Below are 20,510 nucleotides of genomic sequence, written 5' to 3' on the forward strand. Positions count from 1 at the left end.
AAAATAAATTTCTCAACCCATAAGCGAATATACTAGCCCTATAGAGTTTGTTCAAACAAAAAAAGCACTATAGGTACATATATAAAGTTAATAATCAAACTAACCTAAAATCTGTGGGGATGATGACGCTGTGTTTTTATCTGCTCCATGTGTCCGGTCCATTTGCGGTTCCACAACTCCCACTCCATCATCAGCTTTAGTAAAATAAACTAGCTGTGGATTTTAGTGACTAACTCATGCTTCAGCCCCGCCTAGCCGAATGGTTAATGTGGCCCTGGTTATGTTCACGATTTCTGATTTACTTAATGTATACTGCGTGAGGGGGGCTGTGATTGGATGATGACAGGTATCAGTGATCATTCTCAAGTGATCAGCAACGCTGCTGTTGTATCAGTCAGTGGTTAGATCAGCGTAGCAGTCAAAAAACGGGACAAGGGAAGTCACGTACGGGACAAATCAATTAGGCCCAAACTACGGGACGTCCCGGCTAATACAGGATGGTTGGCAACCCTACACCCCGTTCTCCCTAATTCATGACAGAATTTTCATTTTTGGGTGAACTATCCCTTTAAGTGTGATGCCACAGTAGGGAATATCAAACCGCTGAGTGGAACGATTGACCAATCAGAACCAAGTATTCCAGAGGACCGGGCAATAATCAGCTGCAAGTAAGCCTTTCATTGGTTTCCTTTTCTGTTTGGTTTTAGCATCCCATGGCAATAACCAATAATGTGAATCGGGGGCGGGACTTATGACCCATGAAGGGAGCGTTAGAGGAAACTTGCTTGGCAACAGTCATTATTTTTCACAGTTTGAAAGGAAATGGAGTGATGTTTCATGGGCTGACATATTGCTCAGCTGATGTTGATGGATGGAAAGATGGAGTCACATTCAGCCACATGTCGAATGGGTCAGTGACTATATGGTTGGTTAGATCAGCGTAGCAGTCAAAAAACGGGACAAGGGAAGTCACGTACGGGACAAATCAATTAGGCCCAAACTACGGGACGTCCCGGCTAATACAGGATGGTTGGCAACCCTACACCCCGTTCTCCCTAATTCATGACAGAATTTTCATTTTTGGGTGAACTATCCCTTTAAGTGTGATGCCACAGTAGGGAATATCAAACCGCTGAGTGGAACGATTGACCAATCAGAACCAAGTATTCCAGAGGACCGGGCAATAATCAGCTGCAAGTAAGCCTTTCATTGGTTTCCTTTTCTGTTTGGTTTTAGCATCCCATGGCAATAACCAATAATCATCATCAGGGGCGGGACTTATGACCCATGAAGGGAGCGTTAGAGGAAACTTGCTTGGCAACAGTCATTATTTTTCACAGTTTGAAAGGAAATGGAGTGATGTTTCATGGGCTGACATATTGCTCAGCTGATGTTGATGGATGGAAAGATGGAGTCACATTCAGCCACATGTCGAATGGGTCAGTGACTATATGGATGTACAAGTGGATGGACAGCTGACAGACAGAGGAGACACAAACCCCTGGTAGATGTGAGGAACAGAGTAGAGCACTGCAGTAGAATCTAAGATGATGTGAAAGCGCTGGGCTGGTGGAGTGGAGGGAGAGTGAGGAAGGAAATTTCACCCGATAAATGAAGATGAATGGTTGCTAATGTGCCTGGGTCACTGATGCATGAAGCAATCCACTGTACAGCGAGAACAGCATTTGCCAGCTCTCCAGTGAGCGTTAGATACAGACTTAGCCTACTGTACACACCATCTTGACTTTAGCATTCAAATTCACCGCTTCGATCAAGTTTACACAGATGAATCATAATTCAATTTGATTTGAATTAAAAACTATTCCTTGCAGATGTTTTGACTGATATGGTTTAGTTAAGTCTTGAACTGTGCCCTGAACATTTCCAGGAAGGTTTGGCACCACATGGGAAAAGACTCCCTTTTTTGTGCTTTTATTTGTGCCCCTAATAACAGCTCTCTAATCTCTGTAAATTTAAATATAGTGTATAACAGAATCTCTCCTTAGCTTTTTTCCATAAGCTCCTGCTGGCCATAATTTCATACCTCTCAATGTAGAGATAACCTTTAACAGCAGGAAGACAAGCCTGTGAGATGGATGGCTATTTTCACTACTCACTGCAGGGGGGGGGGTTCTGACTGAGGCGATTTGACATAACAGACACTTATGCAGCAGGTCAGTATGCTCTCTTTGACGAACCTAGAGGCTGGTAAGGAATAAGGATGGGGAGTTGCAGACCTGACTCTCTTAAAGGAATATTCTGGAACATAATATAGATCTATAGACAGAATGTTGTTGTTGATACCACAGAAAATACTTTCAACTCAAGGAAAAACGTGTACATAGATAAAATCACTGAATAATTTATATAAGACCCACACAGTTCTGTTTTAAAACCTCCATTTGACAAGAACATATTAAGCTGTACAGTAAGTGCCATTAACGCATTTGCCTTAGTGTTTGCAAACTGAGGGACATGTTGATATTATTTTCTTTGGTAATGTGATTATGTGACATTGCTGCCAATAAATGTAATGTCAATAAGTATAGTTGTATTAAAAACAATATTCTTTTCATATTCCTTAAAGTGAATGAATCATTTTCATTCTTCTTCAGTTGAAAGTTTTCGTTAACCCCCACCTTAAAATATTTCTGAACCAGTCCAACCTTAGCAAATGTTGCATGCATACACACACACACACACACACATTCCAAATCTTAAAAAAAAAAAAGTCTCATTCCCATGCTGAACACTGTTTTAAGAAAGGAATATACTATTTGCAGTTGATGCTAGTTGCCTAAATCTGAATGAATCATTTTCATTCTTCTTCAGTTGAAAGTTTTCGTTAACCCCCACCTTAAAATATTTCTGAACCAGTCCAACCTTAGCAAATGTTGCATGCATACACACACACACACACACACATTCCAAATCTTAAAAAAAAAAAAAGTCTCATTCCCATGCTGAACACTGTTTTAAGAAAGGAATATACTATTTGCAGTTGATGCTAGTTGCCTAAATCAGAGCCAGTCTGAAGATTTTGGGCATATTTGGCAGAAAATATTTTAAGCACAGACTTTTTTTTTAGCATCAGACTATCAAAGGTAAGTTGCTATCAAAGTAATAATTTTTTAGCACATTTCATGGCAGTGGAGAAAAAAGAAACACAGTTCCTTCAGGAAAGGACACATGTAGTAGAGCAGAATTGACAGTTCCTCGCTTTAGTGAATGATGGCCAGTTTTTCTGTTGTCGTTTACAAAGTCTGCAAGTGTATGGTGCCTAGTGTCTGAAAATCTGTTCAGATTTTAAAAGAAGTGTATTCTAGCTTGAACTTAACGTTGTTTCATTTACGCATTGACTTAGATCACTGTGAATATTTTTGAAAAGGACATATCTGAGAATTTCATCACTAATTGAGGTTTACATCAGACAAAGCTTTTCAGTTGATTGTGAGAAGCGTTAGCATCCATTTTAATCACATATTGTGTCATTTAACAAATGATAAAAATGCTCTGCAGTTTCACAGTTCATTCCAGCCCATGTAAGAGCAATATCCAATCAATATTTATTGTGTTATGGGCACATTTTACTGAAATTTACACTGTGGTTGGCAGAGCTTTCCGACAACGTGACATGATCGACTGCGAATGTATGCAAATCAGCAGTGATGCGACATGGTGACTACCAATGGGATTAAAGATGCCATCCACTGCCTCTTACAGTTGTCATTGTGAACACCCCATTAGGATGTTGAGGTGCCATTGTGTTTTCAACAAAGAAGAGGCGTTCAGAGCCAATGACAATTTGTTGGTGATGCGAACACCCATTAAACTAAGGCTGCCTGTTATCTCCATTGTTGATGTGTTGCGAGTAATGAACTGCTCGGGACCATCTGAAGTAAACAATCATCTCTTTTTTTTCTAGCATTAATAGAGAGGTTGTTGTTCTAGTACCAGGTTGCAAGCTTTCTCACCTCTTCCCTAGGCTGACTCGCCATTAATGATGCTAATGAGCCCCTCAACAGGGGCGTTGTATGCAGACTTAATGATTGCTGGTATATGGTATTACGAATGATTGTGGATCTTTACCGCCTCAAGGCTGTTGCTCCTGAGGTCTAGGAGGACAGAGTTATTTGCTTAGTCTAACTGCAGCAAGTTTGTTAGGGTCTGGGGAAAGACTGTGATCAATGCCGAGATGAAGTAAATATCAGCAGTTTGACTTATGAGATTCTGTTGTCTAGGTAACAAAGTGCAATAAGGATGACAAATGCAATGCCATCATCCATGAAGCAGTTGTGCCTGCAGGTGTGTGCTTGGAGGTCCATTATGGAAAGGGAGTCTTAATGTTTGCGGTGCCCATGCAGTCTCTTAAAACACTAGAATCACACAGTAACTGGATTAAATGCAGTGGGGCAAAAGTCATTTTGGCACTCAGATGATGGAGGTTGATTTGAAGCATGTGGACATGACAGCCTGGCCAAGGTGCATTTCAAGCTCTCTCTGATGTCTGCAAAATAAAATAAGATTACATTTTCTTTCAAATATTGCTTAATATTAGTAGAGGCATAACCTGTGTTAAAACGATTCAGTAGCGAATGGGTGCTTTAGTTGTTAAAACGTCCTCTGAGGCATATGGACATTATTTAAATATCCTTTATTGACCTGTTCTATTCAGCTACTACAGGCTCATATAGCACAGACATGTCCCATAGGTCAGCTGTGTACTCAATATGGATATTAAATTTTGAAAAGAGCTAACAGTGTCTGATTCTCACTCCTGCTGAGTTTGAGTATTGTGTGTTGAATGTAAAAGCATAGTTCATCCAAAGCAGTAAATTCTGTCATGATTTATTGAACCTCATGTCATTTCAAACCTTCTTTTTATCTTGATTTTTGATTTTAAATCCACAAAATAGAGGTCAGTGGGGTCCAGTGTTGCTTTGGAACAGTTATAAAACTGTTGAAACATTTATCAGGATATTTCATTTTGTGTTCCACAGGAGAAAGAATGTCATACAGGTTTGGATAGACATGATAGTGGGTACACATCGTTATTTACTCACTATCAAGTTGTTCCAGGCCTGTATGAATTTTTTTCACACAGGCTGGTCCCCACTGATTTCTATAGTATTTGTTTCTATACTATGGAAGTCAATGGGGACCATCAAATGTTTGGTTACCAACGTTGTTCAAAATATCTTCTATGTTCAGCAGATATTCATTGAGGTTTGGAACGACTTGAGGGGGAGTAAATGATGACAGAATGTATTAATTTTTTTATTGATTTTATTTTGTTTATTTTATTTGTATTTATGTATTTATTAATTTGCTGAACTAAGGTTGATTGTTTGGAGTTTATACACATGCAAAATGAAACTGTATTTCATTTATTATAAAAAGTATTAATATTATTATAAATAATAAAAGAAAATCAATACATTGATATCATAATATTTGTTCTCTCATAGGATAAACAATAGGGGTTAAATCGGCATACTGTATAGGGACATACGTATTTTAAAGGTCAATATCTCTCATGCCTCAAACACACACACACACACACACACACACAGAGAGAGAGTTGGGTCACCTCACCTCAATAGTCACAGGGTCATCAATAACTGTCACTTCAGTAATTGTCCATCGCCATACTCTTTGTAAAGGAGATAAAGTGCTTGTTCGATATGATTACATTCCATTTATTCTCCAAATTCAACAGCAAAAAGATGTCATAGGGCACACAGAAACTCACCACATAAGACCTAAGCATAGAACCATTACGTTATGCATCATTTCTGAACTATAAGACATTTTGAAGGATTTTATGTTCCATTATTTAAGCTCGCTGAAGTGCTCCAATTCTTTATTCCACCTCCACCTCTCAAGCTCGCGCACTCACCCTAAATGTGCCATAATTTCATGGTGGCTTGAGGGGATGAAAATGAAAACATCATTGACATTAGGCTGAACCAATCCTCCCACTTCCACACATAAGTTCATTAGTCCATACCAGACACAGATGGAAAATGGCTACTGAAAGAAAAGTGGATTGTTCAAATGACAGGCGAAGATTAATGGAATTCAGAATACACACGTTGCATGGTGCTGCAAGGTGCCCTTCATATGCAACGTTGCAGTGATTACGGAACTGCAATTACAGTTATGTCGGTGCTTGCAGCGCATTTCCGTAAATCCCTCTAGCTCTATTCTTGTCATTTCTCTTTGCTATTGCCAAGACGCAAAGCAGTTATCACTATGATTGGATTTGCCTTTATCATGCTATCATACTCAAACAGTTGTGATGTTCATGTGATGCCAGCAATAATGCAATATCTCCCTTCCTCAGATAACAGTATTTCGGATGGGATCAGAGGGACACCAGGACATTGATCTGGCCATTCTAACAGCTCTTCTGAAAGGTATTTGTACATTTGTGGATACTCATATGTATCTAAGAGGTCTGCAGTGGTACAGCAGGGGATTCACTCATATATAATTTAATTTTAATCAGATTAATAAACAAACAAATTAAAATGCAGTATCATTTTCAACCAAAGCTACAATTCATGAAGTTTAGATAAATGTTCTATTGTCTCCCCTATATTCTTTCAAGTACATAACTACACTGATATTGATATTGAATAAAAAAATGAAAATATGATGTCAGTTTAATGTTGTCTTTATTTTTGTTTTTTTTTTATCATTTTATTTATGATTTTTTTTTATATAAATAAATTGAAATAATTGTTGTAGAATGTTTACAGTATATAACAGGGTGCCTGCTCTATCTCTCTATCCAACATGTGATCAATGGCCTGAAAATGTTTGAAGACCCCTGGTTTAAGTAGTGGTTCCTGGTTGTAAAATAATGATGAGGGCTCTCTCGAACATCTCAAACAGTTTCCAAGTCATGAGTTTCCTCCAGGTTCTGTCTTTCAAAACATACCTAAAACTATGAGTACCATTCCCCATCTTACTGCATCTCTGGAGAGACCTAAAAATGGCTGTCCACTAACGTTTACCATCCAACCTGACAGACCTGGAGAGGATCTGCAAGGAGGAATGGCAGAGGCTCCCCAAATCCAGGTGTGAAAAACTTGTTGCCTCTTTCCCAAAAAGACTCATGGCTGTATTAGATCAAAAGGGTGCTTCTACTAAATACTGAGCAAAGGGTCTGAATACTTAGGACCATGTGATATTTCAGTTTTTCTTTTTTAATAAATTTGCAAAAATGTCAACAATTCTGTGTTTTTCTGTCAATATGGGGTGCTGTGTGTACATTAATGAGGAAAAAAAATTAACTTAAATGATTTTAGCAAATGGCTGCAATATAACAAAGAGTGAAAAATCTAAGGGGGTCTGAATACTTTCCGTACCCACTGTATCTCCCATAAGTCGAATGCATCCCAGAACAGAGATTTTTCTGATCACACACTAACTTCCATTTTACCACCCACCAACTTTTTAGTGCCTGCATTTGTCAGGTTAACATTACATTTAACACTGAAAGGAGTGAGTAAAGTGCAAGCTCTACTGGCTATGCTTCTAAAGACCCACTATCCCATATCAAAAGATGGGATTCCAGTGAAGCCTTTGCTTCAAGAGCTCCATGTGTTGCTCTGAAAGCCAGCTGCATGGCTCTTGCATAATTCATATTACTGTGCAGCGCATCTAAAGAAAGATTTACTCATGCAGTTCCCAGCTCTCTTCTTTTCCCTTAATGAATGTATAAGGGATGTATATAATTTGGTATATAGTCAAAGAACAAAAAATATGTTGCATTTTTGAGTTTTCACAAGCAGTTAACTCCACTGAAGTCAGTGACAGTTTCCGTGTTCTGAAGGAGAACCCCATTATATGTTAACCTAATGAATATTACATATTTTATATATATATATTATTTTATTTTATTTTTTTCTCAGTGTTTTCAAGTTTTCTTTAAGATTCCAATTTAGGCCATAGTTACATCACTAACGCTTACATGTTTTTTAAAATGCTTGTTATCTTAAATGTCTCTATAGCAAGCTAAGTGAATCATTTGTTTGCTGATTTAGAGAGTGTATGATGTGCTAATGACTGAAAACATGCAATTTTATATCACGCTTTTATCAGTAGTTCTGTCTTAGCCATGCAAAAGGGGTTACACATTTTTTTCATTGAACACACTTGTGAATGTCTGAACAAATACAGAAAGTGTCAGGATTTATTATGATGTAGTGTGAAATTAAAGCGAGAACATAAAGCTAACCTCTGCTGGAGTTAAAGCAACAAAAAAACAGCAATTAAAGCTCATCTTCAGAGACTTAATTATACATAATTATGTGACTCTGCTGATACAGCGCCTTACCGTTGCTGAGGACTTGTTTCATCTGGCATCAATACAGTAACTCAATACATCATGAACTACAATAGCACTAGGTGCCCCACATGGCCATTTCCAAGTATTACAGACCTCCATGTCCCATAAATGGAGTCGGTCAGGATATTTTCGAGCACTTAACTGAGATTATGCAAATATGGTTTAATACATGGCGACACCTAAACAAGCCACAGAGGTGTCTATTTAATAGACTGTGTATGGAAAGATTACCCTCATAAAAGTAAATGTAGAAACACCAGACCAGAATAAGTAAAGAAAAATGTCCTTCTGCTCAGGGGGAAGGTTTATTAGCACGAAGCAGGAGCGGAGCAAAGTGCCAGAGACACTGCAGAGTCCTTTCCTCTGTGATTTATCTCTAGAATTAGCTTTTTAAACAGGCATAACGCTATGCATTGTAATGATGTGAGAGCCAGGGATTCCTTAGAATTATCCACTGTGCGAAGCACTTGTAAATCAATGGGAGTTGAGGGTGTTTAAACATGCCAATGATTTTAAAGACATCAGACTGTAAAATTAGTAATGTTTAATAGGCATTTAGCTACACACTGCATCCATCATTGTATATGTTCTCGTTAACATATTCCCCAGGGCTTTTTAAGATGATTTTGTTAAAGCAAGTGAACTAACCTTAATTATGTGCCCTTTTGCTTGGCTGTCCAGGGGCCAATGCATCAGCTCCAGATCAACTGAGCCTGGCTTTGGCCTGGAACAGAGTTGACATCGCTCGAAGCCAGATCTTCATTTATGGACAGCAGTGGCCTGTAGGCACTATCCACTCACTCCACCTCTGTAATTCATTTAGATATAGATACAGAGATGCTTTATTGATTGCAGAGGGGACGAGAAGCACTTCTGTGCAACTCTGACTCTAATTAAACATGGTAGATGCTAATGATGTCAGGCTGCATTTCAACCAGATTAAAATTCATGAAATCGATTCATTGCCGTGTACCTGTATGTCTGTTTTATTGTGTGCTGGTAGTGTGTCTTCTGGACCTGTAAGCTTTGTTTATGTGTGGTTAGGTGGGCTCTCTAGAACAGTCAATGCTGGATGCACTGGTGTTGGACAGAGTGGACTTTGTGAAGCTGTTGATTGAGAATGGAGTGAGCATGCACCGCTTCCTGACACTGTCCAGACTTGAAGAGCTCTATAATACGGTAATGTAGCTATGTCAGATTTAAATGAGATTTTGAATCCTGGTTTTTCAATGTGGTCTCAGACTTTTGGGTCTCACTGTACTGTATGTCTGTTTCCCCATACTTACACTACCGTTCTACGGGGAAGTCGTGGCCTAATGGTAAGAGAGTCGGACTCATAACCCAAAAGGTTGTGGGTTTGAGTCTCGTACCGGCAGGGATTGTAGGTGGGGGGAGTGAATGTACAGCGCTCTCTCCCACCTTCAATACCACGACTGAGGGGCCCTTGAGCAAGGCACCGAGCCCCCAACTGCTCCCCGGGCGCCGCAGCATAAATGGCTGCCCACTGCTTCGGGTGTGTGTTCACTGTGTGTATGTTCACTGCTGTGTGTGTGTGCACTTTGGATGGGTTAAATGCAGAGCACTAATTGTCACATGTCACTTCACTTTACTAGAAAAAGAAGAAAACAATTATTGATCAAAGAATTCTGAAAATCCACATTCAGAGAACTATGTGTTTTCTTTGACAATTTTTTTGTCAATCCCACAATATGCTACATGAGGTACATTTTTAATTAACTAGTTTTAAGACCAAAAATATGGCTTGTAACATTAAATTACTTGGAGAGTAAAATTTAAAGGTGATATCAGGTCGATTTAGCTTATAAAAGGATAGTTGACCCAGAAATTAAATTTGTGGCATCATTACCTCACCCTCATGTTTTTGGGTGCACAATCCCTTTGAGGGAACAACCACACATGTTCTTGTTTGTTTTTAAATTATTATTTGTGGTTTGATGTAATTGATTGTTAAAGGTTATATTTGTTTCTGTTTGTCTCAAATAGAGGCATGGTCCATCCAATACCTTGTACCACCTTGTCAGAGATGTGAAAAAGGTAAGACTTCACTGTGCATGCAGCTGAGTGTGTGTGTGTGTGTGTGTGTGTGTGTGTGTGTGTGTGTGTGTGTATGCATGTGTGTGAGTGGATTTCAGAGTGTGAGTGAAAGTGGTAGATTAGTCTTAGATTTCTGTTGCATATATAGCAAAGGTGTCTTTCCTGCTTCTTAGCCTGACAGAGAGATTTGGCCAATTAGTGGCTTTTTTCTGTCTGTGTCTTCTCCTACTTGTTTCAGTGATTTTCAAACTATAAAACAGTCAGAACAATGGGTTTGTTGCTTCTCAGGTCACTTGTGTATAGTTCTTTTTTCTTAATTACTATTCCTAAGTGCATTTTCAAGACATAATGGGGCACATGGTTGCCTTCTTTTTGCACTCTAGGGATTTTCGCAGTCTTCTTGTAGTGACATTTGTGTATAAACTGCCATTTCTACTTTTAAAAGACTCAATGCAGATACACCGTGAGGTGCAATTTGAATGCACAAACCTTCTCTGTGTCCCTGGAGATTAACATGATGTTAAAATGGATGTCACATCAACTTACTCTAGTACAAATGTCTTGCACAAATGAAATGCAGCATCACCTGTGATTCCGATCAGCCAGTTGAAGCATTTTATGGCATTTGCTGAGGTAGAAGTAATTAACCCAGCTTAGAGGATCCATGGTGGCTCTGCGTTGGTAATTACAGAACCAGAGCAGAGTCTAGTTATCATAGTGTGAAGGCAGGATGTGGGATGTAATTTTGCTAAAAGGGATTTGGCCGAATCATTAAAGTCGAATCATTAAATTAGCAACTGAGGCATCGTTCCTTATCACTTCCCCCTGCTCTTTCTTTGTCCTGCCCATTATTGGATCCATTCTCTCATTTTCACTCACTTTCTCTTTCCTACGGACTGACTCTCTATTGTTTTTGTTTTTGTAGAGAGGCTCATTGTTTTCACGGTCAGTTCAATATAGGCAAGGCAAGGCAAGTTTATTTATATAGCACATTTCATACACAATGGTAATTCAAAGTGCTTTACATAAAAGAAAAGAAAATAATAATTTTAAGAAATCACAACAATAAAACAAGGAATTTAAAAACTTTGAAAATGATTTAAAAATTGATTTAAGAGGTTTCAAATAAATTTAAAACAGTTAAGAATATAAAATGATTATACATAAAATATAGTGCAATCAGTTTGGACATTGCACAGTGCTCATTCAATAAATGCACAGCTAAACAGATGAGTTTTGAGTCAGCATTTAAATGTGACTAATGTTTTAGCACATCTGATCTCTTCTGGAAGCTGATTCCAACTGCGGGTGGCATAATAACTAAAAGCGAACTCCCCTTGTTTTGTGTGAACCCTTGGTATTTCTAACTGACTCGATCCTAATGATCTGAGTGGTCTGTTAGGTTTATATTCAGTGAACATACTGTATCTGCTATGTATTTAGGTCCTAAGGCCATTGAATGATTTATAAAAGAGTAAAAGTACTTTAAAATCAATCCTAAATATAACTGTAAGCCAGTGTAAGGACCTGAGGACTGGTGTGATATGCTCAGATTTTCTGGTTCTAGTCAGAATCCTGGCAGCAGCGTTCTGGATGAGCTGCAGCTGTCTAATTGTCTTCTTGTGAAGGACGGTGAGAAGACCATTACAATAGTCCACCCTGCTGGTGATAAAGGCATGAACAAGTTTCTCCAAGTCTTGACTGGAAACAAAACATCTAATTCTTGCAATGTTTCTTAGATGATAGTATGCTGATTTAGTTACTGCTTTGACATGACTACTGAAACTAAGATCTGTCTCCAGAATCACACCAAGATTCCTGACTTGATTTTTAGTTGTTAGACCCCTAGAGTCAAGGTATGCATTCCATTTGAGAACTTCATCTTTGTTTCCAAATGCAATGACTTCAGTTTTCTCCTTGTTTAACTGAAGAAAGTTCTGCTACATCCAACTGTTAATTTCATCAATGCATTGGCAGAGGGAGTCAATGGGGCTGTAGTCATTTGGAGATAAGGCTAAGTAAATCTGGGTATCATCAGCATAGCTGTGATAGGCAATTTGTTTCTTTCTCATTATTTGACTTAGTGGGAGCACCAAACCCTGATTCTAGACTTGCTTGGTCTCAGTGGGATGTCTGTCCCTTTAATATGATTCTGTCTCACTGACCTTGTGTGTTCTTTCCAAGCAAGAATATCCAGGGTTCAGTTGGATCTACCTCAAGGTGAATCAGACAATCTTCTTTAATTAACTTGATTCCTTCTAGCAATAAGTCAGTGTGTTTGTGGAGTGAGAGTGTATGGGTGTGTATGTAGTTGAGCGTGTGGTTGATTGCTGACCTTACGGTTTGTTCGTATTTTCATAGCCATAACTGTTGGCACAGGTTCAGTGTTGCCATGAGTAAATTTTTTGTCTTCAGGGTAACCTGCCCCCTGACTACCGCATCAGCCTGATTGACATCGGATTGGTAATTGAATACCTCATGGGTGGAGCCTATCGCTGCAATTACACCAGGAAGAGATTTCGGACCCTATATCACAACCTTTTTGGACCCAAAAGAGTATGTTATTGAAAAAAATGGCATGTAGCTCTAAAAGGGCATCATACTAAGATTTCAAAAATGAATTTGAAATGAATTTGAAACATTACAAGAAAAAAGACGTCATGTTAGCACCATGCTCTACAGGTCTCTGGACCTCGAGATCCACTTTCCTGTGGTGTGTTTAATCCAGGTTGGAGCTAAGCTCTGCAGGAAAGTAGATCTCGAGGTCCAGAGTTCAGGACCCCTGCTGAACTGAGACACATTAACAACATTCTGTTTTTTGTTTTGTTTTGTTTTGTTAGAAAATATTTATTCAGCAAGGATGCATTTAAAGTAACAGTAGAGTCTTACATACCAAAAATGTTCTATTTCAAATAAATGCTATTCTTTTTCAATTTATTTTCTTAAAAAATGTAAAGTAGAAAAAAACAAATTAAGTAGTACCTCTGTTTTCAACCTTGATAATAATAAGAAATTTTTTTTGAGCACCAAATCAGCATAGAATGACTAGAATAGTCATGTTACTAGAATATAGTCGTAACATTTTAAGAATGATTTTGGAGTGGTAAGAGAATAAAGTGGTCATATTGTTTAACTTTTGACTTACTTTTCTAATGTTTCTTTATTCTTTTCTTTTATGATTGTATTCTCATAAAAGGCCTATTAAGAGATTCTCAAAATATTATTAATATTATGAAAATCTGTATTATTATTATTATTTTAATGTGCTATTAAAACGTCTTTGGAGCTGGGTGATGAATATATTCACTTCTAAATAACACAATAAAAATGTTATACTTGCTTTCAAACACAAGATTATTCCCTCAGTTTCCCATAAATGGAAATTTTTTTCCAAAGGAAGTTTGTAAAGTGTTTTGCGCAGTTTTTATTTTTATTTTTTTAATCTATCAGCATGACCCACCCGGGAAAAAAGTATTTCCCATCAGAGCTGCCACAGAGAGATGGCACATGGAACTAACACAAACTAGATACTCAGTGCAGAGCAAATTTCCATATAGCGGCTCTTCAGCTGTAGAGTAAAGAGGACCCAAGACAAATTCTCAACTCAAGCCACTGACACCTAGATGATATCTATTTTTCTCACACATTTTTAACACCTCTGAAGGCTCATGCATCTAAGTCACAAATCTCGACCCTCTGACACAGATTTCAGAGGGTGTCAGGACATTAAACATTGCTGCTCCATCATGCCAATTTCACAGGAGCGTTTTATCTTTAATAGTAGATTACTAGTACATGATGAGTGTCTGAGAGTGTGTATTTATGACTCTATTCATACACTTCAATATTGTGAGTACATTTTATCTCACATGCACATATGCACATACATTGTTCTACATATGCCACCATACAAGCTTTAAATAGATCAGACATCTGCGGTGCCACCAGAGAGATGCTCTAAATGTATCATTGCATAGCATAAAGAATTCTATCTACTCATTAAACATGCCATGTTTTTACATGTGTACCAGAAGGATGGTGAAACGATTTGGAAAATGCATAAATCAAATCTAACATGTCTTGTTATTTTTTTCCTGTGTGTGTTTTTATTTTTGTGTGTGTTGTAGCCAAAAGCCCTGAAGCTGCTTGGAATGGAGGTGAGATTTATTTCTTAATTTCATGTATCCCAATGCTTTCCAATAAAATCCCCACTGAGTTTCCTTGAAACGCTTTCTTTAAGCGCTTATTTGATATGGAGGTTTGGATTCAAGTAATGAAGGTTCACAATGAAAATGCTCCTTGTATTGCATGTTCAGAGGTTTTTATGAAAACAATTCAAATACTATAATTACCTACAATTATCTTACTTTTGTGTTTACTGGTCCTCTTACTATTAATTACCAGATTCAGGATATAAATTATAAGTAATTTATTGTCGTATTTTGCCATTTTAATATTAATTATATTTATAATAAATAAATAATAATAATAATGTTGTTGTTACATTTAATTAATAAATATTGCTGGTTAATATTATATACATATTAAAATGAAAAGAGTAAACCAGGACAACAAAGTACCTATTATTTATATTCTCAATGATGGGTATTATTATTTTTGTTATTATTTTTATTATTATAAAGAAAAAATATGATTTAAAAAAAAATCTCTATCATATAGGATGACATGCCCATTAGGCGAGGACGTCAGAAGACCACAAGGAAGCGAGAGGAGGAAGTAGACATTGACCTGGATGACCCAGAAATCAATTACTTCCCTTTCCCATTTCATGAGCTGATGGTTTGGGCAGTGCTGATGAAACGCCAGAAGATGGCCCTGTTCTTTTGGCAGCATGGCGAGGAGGCCATGGCTAAAGCGCTGGTGGCCTGTAAGCTCTGTAAGGCAATGGCCCACGAAGCTTCAGAGAATGACATGGTAGATGACATTTCGCAGGAACTCAATCAAAACTCAAGGTATGAATGTAAAGATGTGTTATGACCTAGTTACCTCAAGGATGAGCATTTGAATGAGGATTTCATCTGCATGTCCTGTTCCCATTGCTGTTGAGTATACGACTCTTGGGTGGGGAAGTTTGGGGAGACCATCTGTTACGTGCCAAACTGGCATCCCATCAAAGGCACAGTGAATGACCACAAAGACTCCTCTAAAACTCATAAAAGTCTAATGTGCACACTTTCCTCTTAGTAATGGTATTTAATACTTGCTTATCCTGTTTGCATACCTAAAACAAGCTGTTGTTTTTGTGTAGCGATGGTCTTGTGTGTTTGTGTGTGCATATAAATGTGTCTGTGGCACAGATTTTTTTCTCTCTTCTTTTTTTATCCATCAGGGAGTTTGGTCAGCTGGCTGTTGAGCTGCTCGATCAGTCATATAAGCAGGATGAACAGATGGCCATGAAGCTGTTAACCTACGAGCTGAAGAACTGGAGTAATGCCACCTGTCTGCAGCTGGCAGTGGCTGCCAAGCACAGGGACTTCATCGCCCACACGTGTAGCCAGATGCTTCTCACCGACATGTGGATGGGACGTCTGCGTATGCGCAAGAACTCTGGCCTAAAGGTCAGATTTGGGAGAAAGATGGCTAAGACCATAGTCTCATTGATAGCTGTATTACATACAGTAATATCAGTTATTGCAGAGGGCTTACTCTGGGTTCATATTTTTTGTTATATAATATATGATATATATTCAACATGTATATTTGGCATATACAGTATGTGGTGAAATTGCGTGCCAAAGTGAGTCTTTGCATAGCTGAATCAGTAATTTGTGTTGTATTTACCATGTCCTCATCAACATTAGGCCAGCAACTGCTGTTTCAGCAATAGATTTCTTAATCTCTAGTCTAATTATCGTTCTTGCTCGAGAGACGCCACAATGACAGGAACATTTGTTGTCAGGAGATGTACAAATTATTCTGGTTGGCTATGTAAAGAAATTAAATTCACAAAGATATGGAAAAATATATTTTTTTAATGAAGGCGGTATCCAATTCTGGACACATTACAGAAAACAGCATAAAAATGGGAAATAGTGGCATATACAATGTTGCTGCTGTCACTGCAGGTTCCAAAGTTAAAGGGATAGTTCACCCAAAGATGAAAATTACCCCATGATTTACTCACCCTCAAGCCATCCTAGGTGTATATGACTGCCTTCTTTCAGACAGATACAATCAGAGTTATATGAAAATGTCCTGGCTATTCCAAGCTTTATAATGGCAGTGAATAGTGGTCAAGATTTTGAAGCAAAATAAAGAGCATTTTGCTAGAACTTAGAGCTAGAGATTACGGTTTGTAAAGTTTTAAATATGGATATTATTCTTACACAAATGCATCGATTCACTTCAGAAGGCCTTTATTAACCCCCATGCACTTTATTTTGCTTCAAAATCTTGACACCCATTCACTGCCATTATAAAGCTTGGAAGAGCCAGGTCATTTTTAATATAACTCTGATTCTATTCGTTTGAAAGAAGAAAGTCATATACACCTAGGATGGCTTGAGGGTAAGTAAATCTTGGGATAATTTCCATTTTTGGGTGAACTATCCCTTTAAGCAAGGAATATAGACCCCAAAATAGTGGACTAGTGGAACCATATCATTCTTCGGACTTTAGAAAAGGACAGTTGGCATACTGCTACTTCAGGATGTGAAAGGACAAAATTGACACCTTAGACTAGTCCTTCAAATTTCTCTGAAACCATCCAATTCCTGTTGAGAAGAAACTACAGTGTTGTTCCTGTCGCAGCACCCGATCAAATGCTTTCAACTGTGATAATAATAAGAAATGTTTCTTGAGCACCAAATCAGCACAGAATTATTTCTGATGGGTCACTCAACACTGAAGACTGGAATAATGGCTGCTGAAAATTCAGGGTTTGCCTCACAGGAATAAATTACATTTTAAAACATAAAATAGAAAACAGTTATTTTAAATAGTTTTAATGTCCTGCAATATTACTGTTTTTACTGTATGTTTGATCAAATAAATACAGCCGACCCCAAAGATGAACAGTCAAAGCTGTAACTTTTAGACACATTGTCAGACATACAGTACACTGTATATAAAAAAACAAGCTGTGCAGGGCTTCTCCTCGAGTTTCTCTCCCTTTCTGCATGGTTTATTTCTGCGTTTGGTTCAGACCTCAGTGGTGATATTGGTGTTTCATATCTCACAGGTGCTACCATAGCAAGAAAGACAGAGACCGGTATTTCATCATCACAAGCATTCTGTGACTGCAGGAACTGGTCTACTGACTTCTAAATAATGAAAAGTAACAGTGGATTTTTCTCCTAAACTCTGTTTGTTTGTTTGTTTGTTTGTTTTTTCCGCCAGGTTATCTTAGGCCTGCTACTGCCCCCCTCCATATTGAGTCTTGAGTTGAAAAATAAGGACGAGATGTCGTATATGCCACAGGATCAAGACACCTACCTGCAGGAGAAGGATGTGGATGAACCTGAGAAACAAGCTAAGGAGAAAGAGGAGGAGGACATGGAGTTCACAGTAAGATCTTACTGTGAGACGCAGTACAACTCCGTGGTGAGAGCATCCACCTTTGGCTCGTTTCGTAGCTTGTAGACTAACACACACGTACCACGTCCACACATACACACACTTAGGCACATCTGCCTGCTCTGCTCTGTGAAAGTCCTGCCCCCAATTTGGCCTCGCAAATATTTTATTTTGTTTTTGTTCCTCGAGTCCGTGGTTCCTCTTCTTAGAGATCCGTACCAACCCTGCCGTTTTTCTGACCTCCCCACCCTACACCCTTGTCCCACTTCGCCCTTTTTTTTGTTCCTCGTTGTCAAAGCAAAGACGCGTGGTTGTGGAGTTGTAGCGTGTCTCCGTCTGCCTCTGTCCTTGTCTCCTCTCTGTTTCTTTTCTTTTAGCGAGGGTCTCGTCTGAAGTACGGTACTGTGACTGAATGCTGCCTGTGTTATTATCATTCTCACATATACGACACCATTGTGCATGTTGAAGGCTTGTTTTGCATTATGTTAGCAGCCTTGATCTGACATTTCCATGGCGACAACCTTCACTTTTAAGTTGAACCAGAAGTGCCTTCTTACTTTCACACAAAACTGCACGAATATTGTTGTTCAATCTTCCATTGTGAACTATCAAGTGTTGATCTAAAGCAGTGGCTCTTGAACTGTTTCAGGTGGCGGACCACTTAAATAGCCCAAAAAATATGGGGGGTGGGGACAGCAACTACTTCAAAGCAATTTCTTACGGTTTTGATTAGTGTACAAATTAGCCTTAATTTTTTACCCTGTATCTTGAAATTATCAAAAAAAAATTACGGATCCATAATTTTGTTATTTTGTTGAAATAACCATACTGCTGTGTTTAGCTTATCAGCCCAAATGAGCTGTGTTTGCTAACAAAGAAGTTACACTGAACAATTATACTACCATTCAAAAGTCTGGAAACTCTTAAGACTTTGTTCACCACTGTAGCATTTAATGTATCATGGTACAATCAAAAACCGTTATATTGTAAAATGTTGCTATTGTTTGAAATGGTTTCTTTTTCAGATAAAATATTAATTTTAATTGTGATTGAAAATCCCTGTTTTCAGTAGCCGTTACTCCATCTACTAAAAAAAACTTGTTAAATATTCCTTAAGAGATTCTTCTATGTACTAATTTGGTAATGGAACAACTTTTCTTATTAGCACTGTCTAAAATGATTGTGTTGCTTAATGAAGTGTTTAAATGGCAGTACAGTGTCTTTTTCAGTTGTGGACTACTGAATACACTTGGATTTCTTGTCACTATCACTGTACACTTCGGAGGCAAATTTTGATTTTAAAAATAGCCAAACACAAAAACATCTTTCTATACCAGTCTGTTGTTTTTTTTAGAAATGAAGGCTGTTCTGTACACTGTCTAAACAACACAGAGCGAAATGTGGATGGCCCAGATGATCAAGATGAGGAGTATATCAGAGTATAGACTGGTGCTATACACTCTTAAAAATAAAGGTGCTTCAAAAGGTTCTTCAAGCGATGCCATAGAAGAACGTCTCGGTTATGTATATAACCCTCGTTCCCTGAAGGAGGGAATGGAGATGTCACGTCGGATGACCGACGAATTGGGATCTCGCTTAGAGAGACCAATCTACTTCGAGTGTAAACTAAACGAGCCAATGCACATTGGCATGCGATTATTGCATCCAGCTGCCGCTGATCACAGCGTGAGTATAAGTAGACAGCAGATGCAGCGCATATTCAGGTTTTCGCTGAGGAGCCGAGCCGGTGACCCGGCCGCTCAGCGGTGGTCCAGGAGCTGTGGCGACGGGACGTGACGTCTCTGTTCCCTCCTTCAGGGAACGAGGGTTACATACCGTAACCCTCTGTTTTGGTCAGCTGGACCGTCTGGGGATGGAGTCGCCATTCTCCCGGGAGCGCAGCTCGAGAATGTGAACAGCACGAAGCGACCTCAGATGCTTCTGACTCCAGAGGAGGAGGTGGTGGGCGAGTTGCGACATGCGACGGAAGCGCAGACCACCTTGTCGGTTGATGTACGCAACGGTCGCTGTGTTGTCCATGCGGACTAGTACATGCTTGCCTCGTAAGCGCCCTTTGAGATGGCTCAGGGCAAGGTGCACTGCCAGCAACTCGAGGCAGTTGCCAGTGCAGTTGGAGCCCCATCCAAACCCCTGACACTGCAAGCCCGTTGTACGTGGCCCCCAGCCGGTGGTTGAGGCATCCGTGCAAACCACAGCATGCCTGGAGACCTGCTCTAGGGGCACTCCTGCCCGGAGAAACGCAAGGTCTGACCACGGGTGAAGGTTTGGCGGCAGGCCGGTGTAACTTGGACCCGGAAAGTGCCGCATTGCCATGCTCACCTCGGGACTCGGCCATGGAGCCAGTGCTGCAGCGGTCTCATATGGAGCAGCCCCAGCGGCGTGACTGCCACCGTAGCTGCCATATGCCCCAGGAGCCTCTGAAACTGTTTCAGTGGGACCGCCATCCTGCTCTTGAATGTATTCAAGCAGTTCAACACCGACTGAGCACGTTCCTGCGTGAGGCTTGCTGTCTGTTCGACCGAGTCCAACTCCATACCGA

At 39.2% G+C, this 20,510-nt stretch overlaps 1 protein-coding gene across 1 annotated transcript in view; it reads left to right on the forward strand.

Moving 5' to 3' along the window:
* LOC107592321 (transient receptor potential cation channel subfamily M member 3-like) overlaps positions 1 to 20,510 on the forward strand; it is a 107,716-nt gene that overhangs the window by 71,482 nt on the left and 15,724 nt on the right. Inside the window, exons 9-17 of the mRNA XM_016281802.1 lie at positions 6,347 to 6,419; positions 9,041 to 9,141; positions 9,404 to 9,538; positions 10,364 to 10,414; positions 12,830 to 12,970; positions 14,542 to 14,571; positions 15,095 to 15,387; positions 15,765 to 15,993; positions 17,774 to 17,941. Coding sequence (XP_016137288.1) covers positions 6,347 to 6,419; positions 9,041 to 9,141; positions 9,404 to 9,538; positions 10,364 to 10,414; positions 12,830 to 12,970; positions 14,542 to 14,571; positions 15,095 to 15,387; positions 15,765 to 15,993; positions 17,774 to 17,941 — 1,221 coding nt within the window. The remainder of the gene's footprint in view (positions 1 to 6,346; positions 6,420 to 9,040; positions 9,142 to 9,403; positions 9,539 to 10,363; positions 10,415 to 12,829; positions 12,971 to 14,541; positions 14,572 to 15,094; positions 15,388 to 15,764; positions 15,994 to 17,773; positions 17,942 to 20,510) is intronic.

The sequence above is a fragment of the Sinocyclocheilus grahami genome, unplaced genomic scaffold (assembly GCF_001515645.1).
Source record: "Sinocyclocheilus grahami isolate Dianchi unplaced genomic scaffold, SAMN03320097.WGS_v1.1 scaffold152.1, whole genome shotgun sequence".
NCBI classification, from domain to species: domain Eukaryota; kingdom Metazoa; phylum Chordata; class Actinopteri; order Cypriniformes; family Cyprinidae; genus Sinocyclocheilus; species Sinocyclocheilus grahami.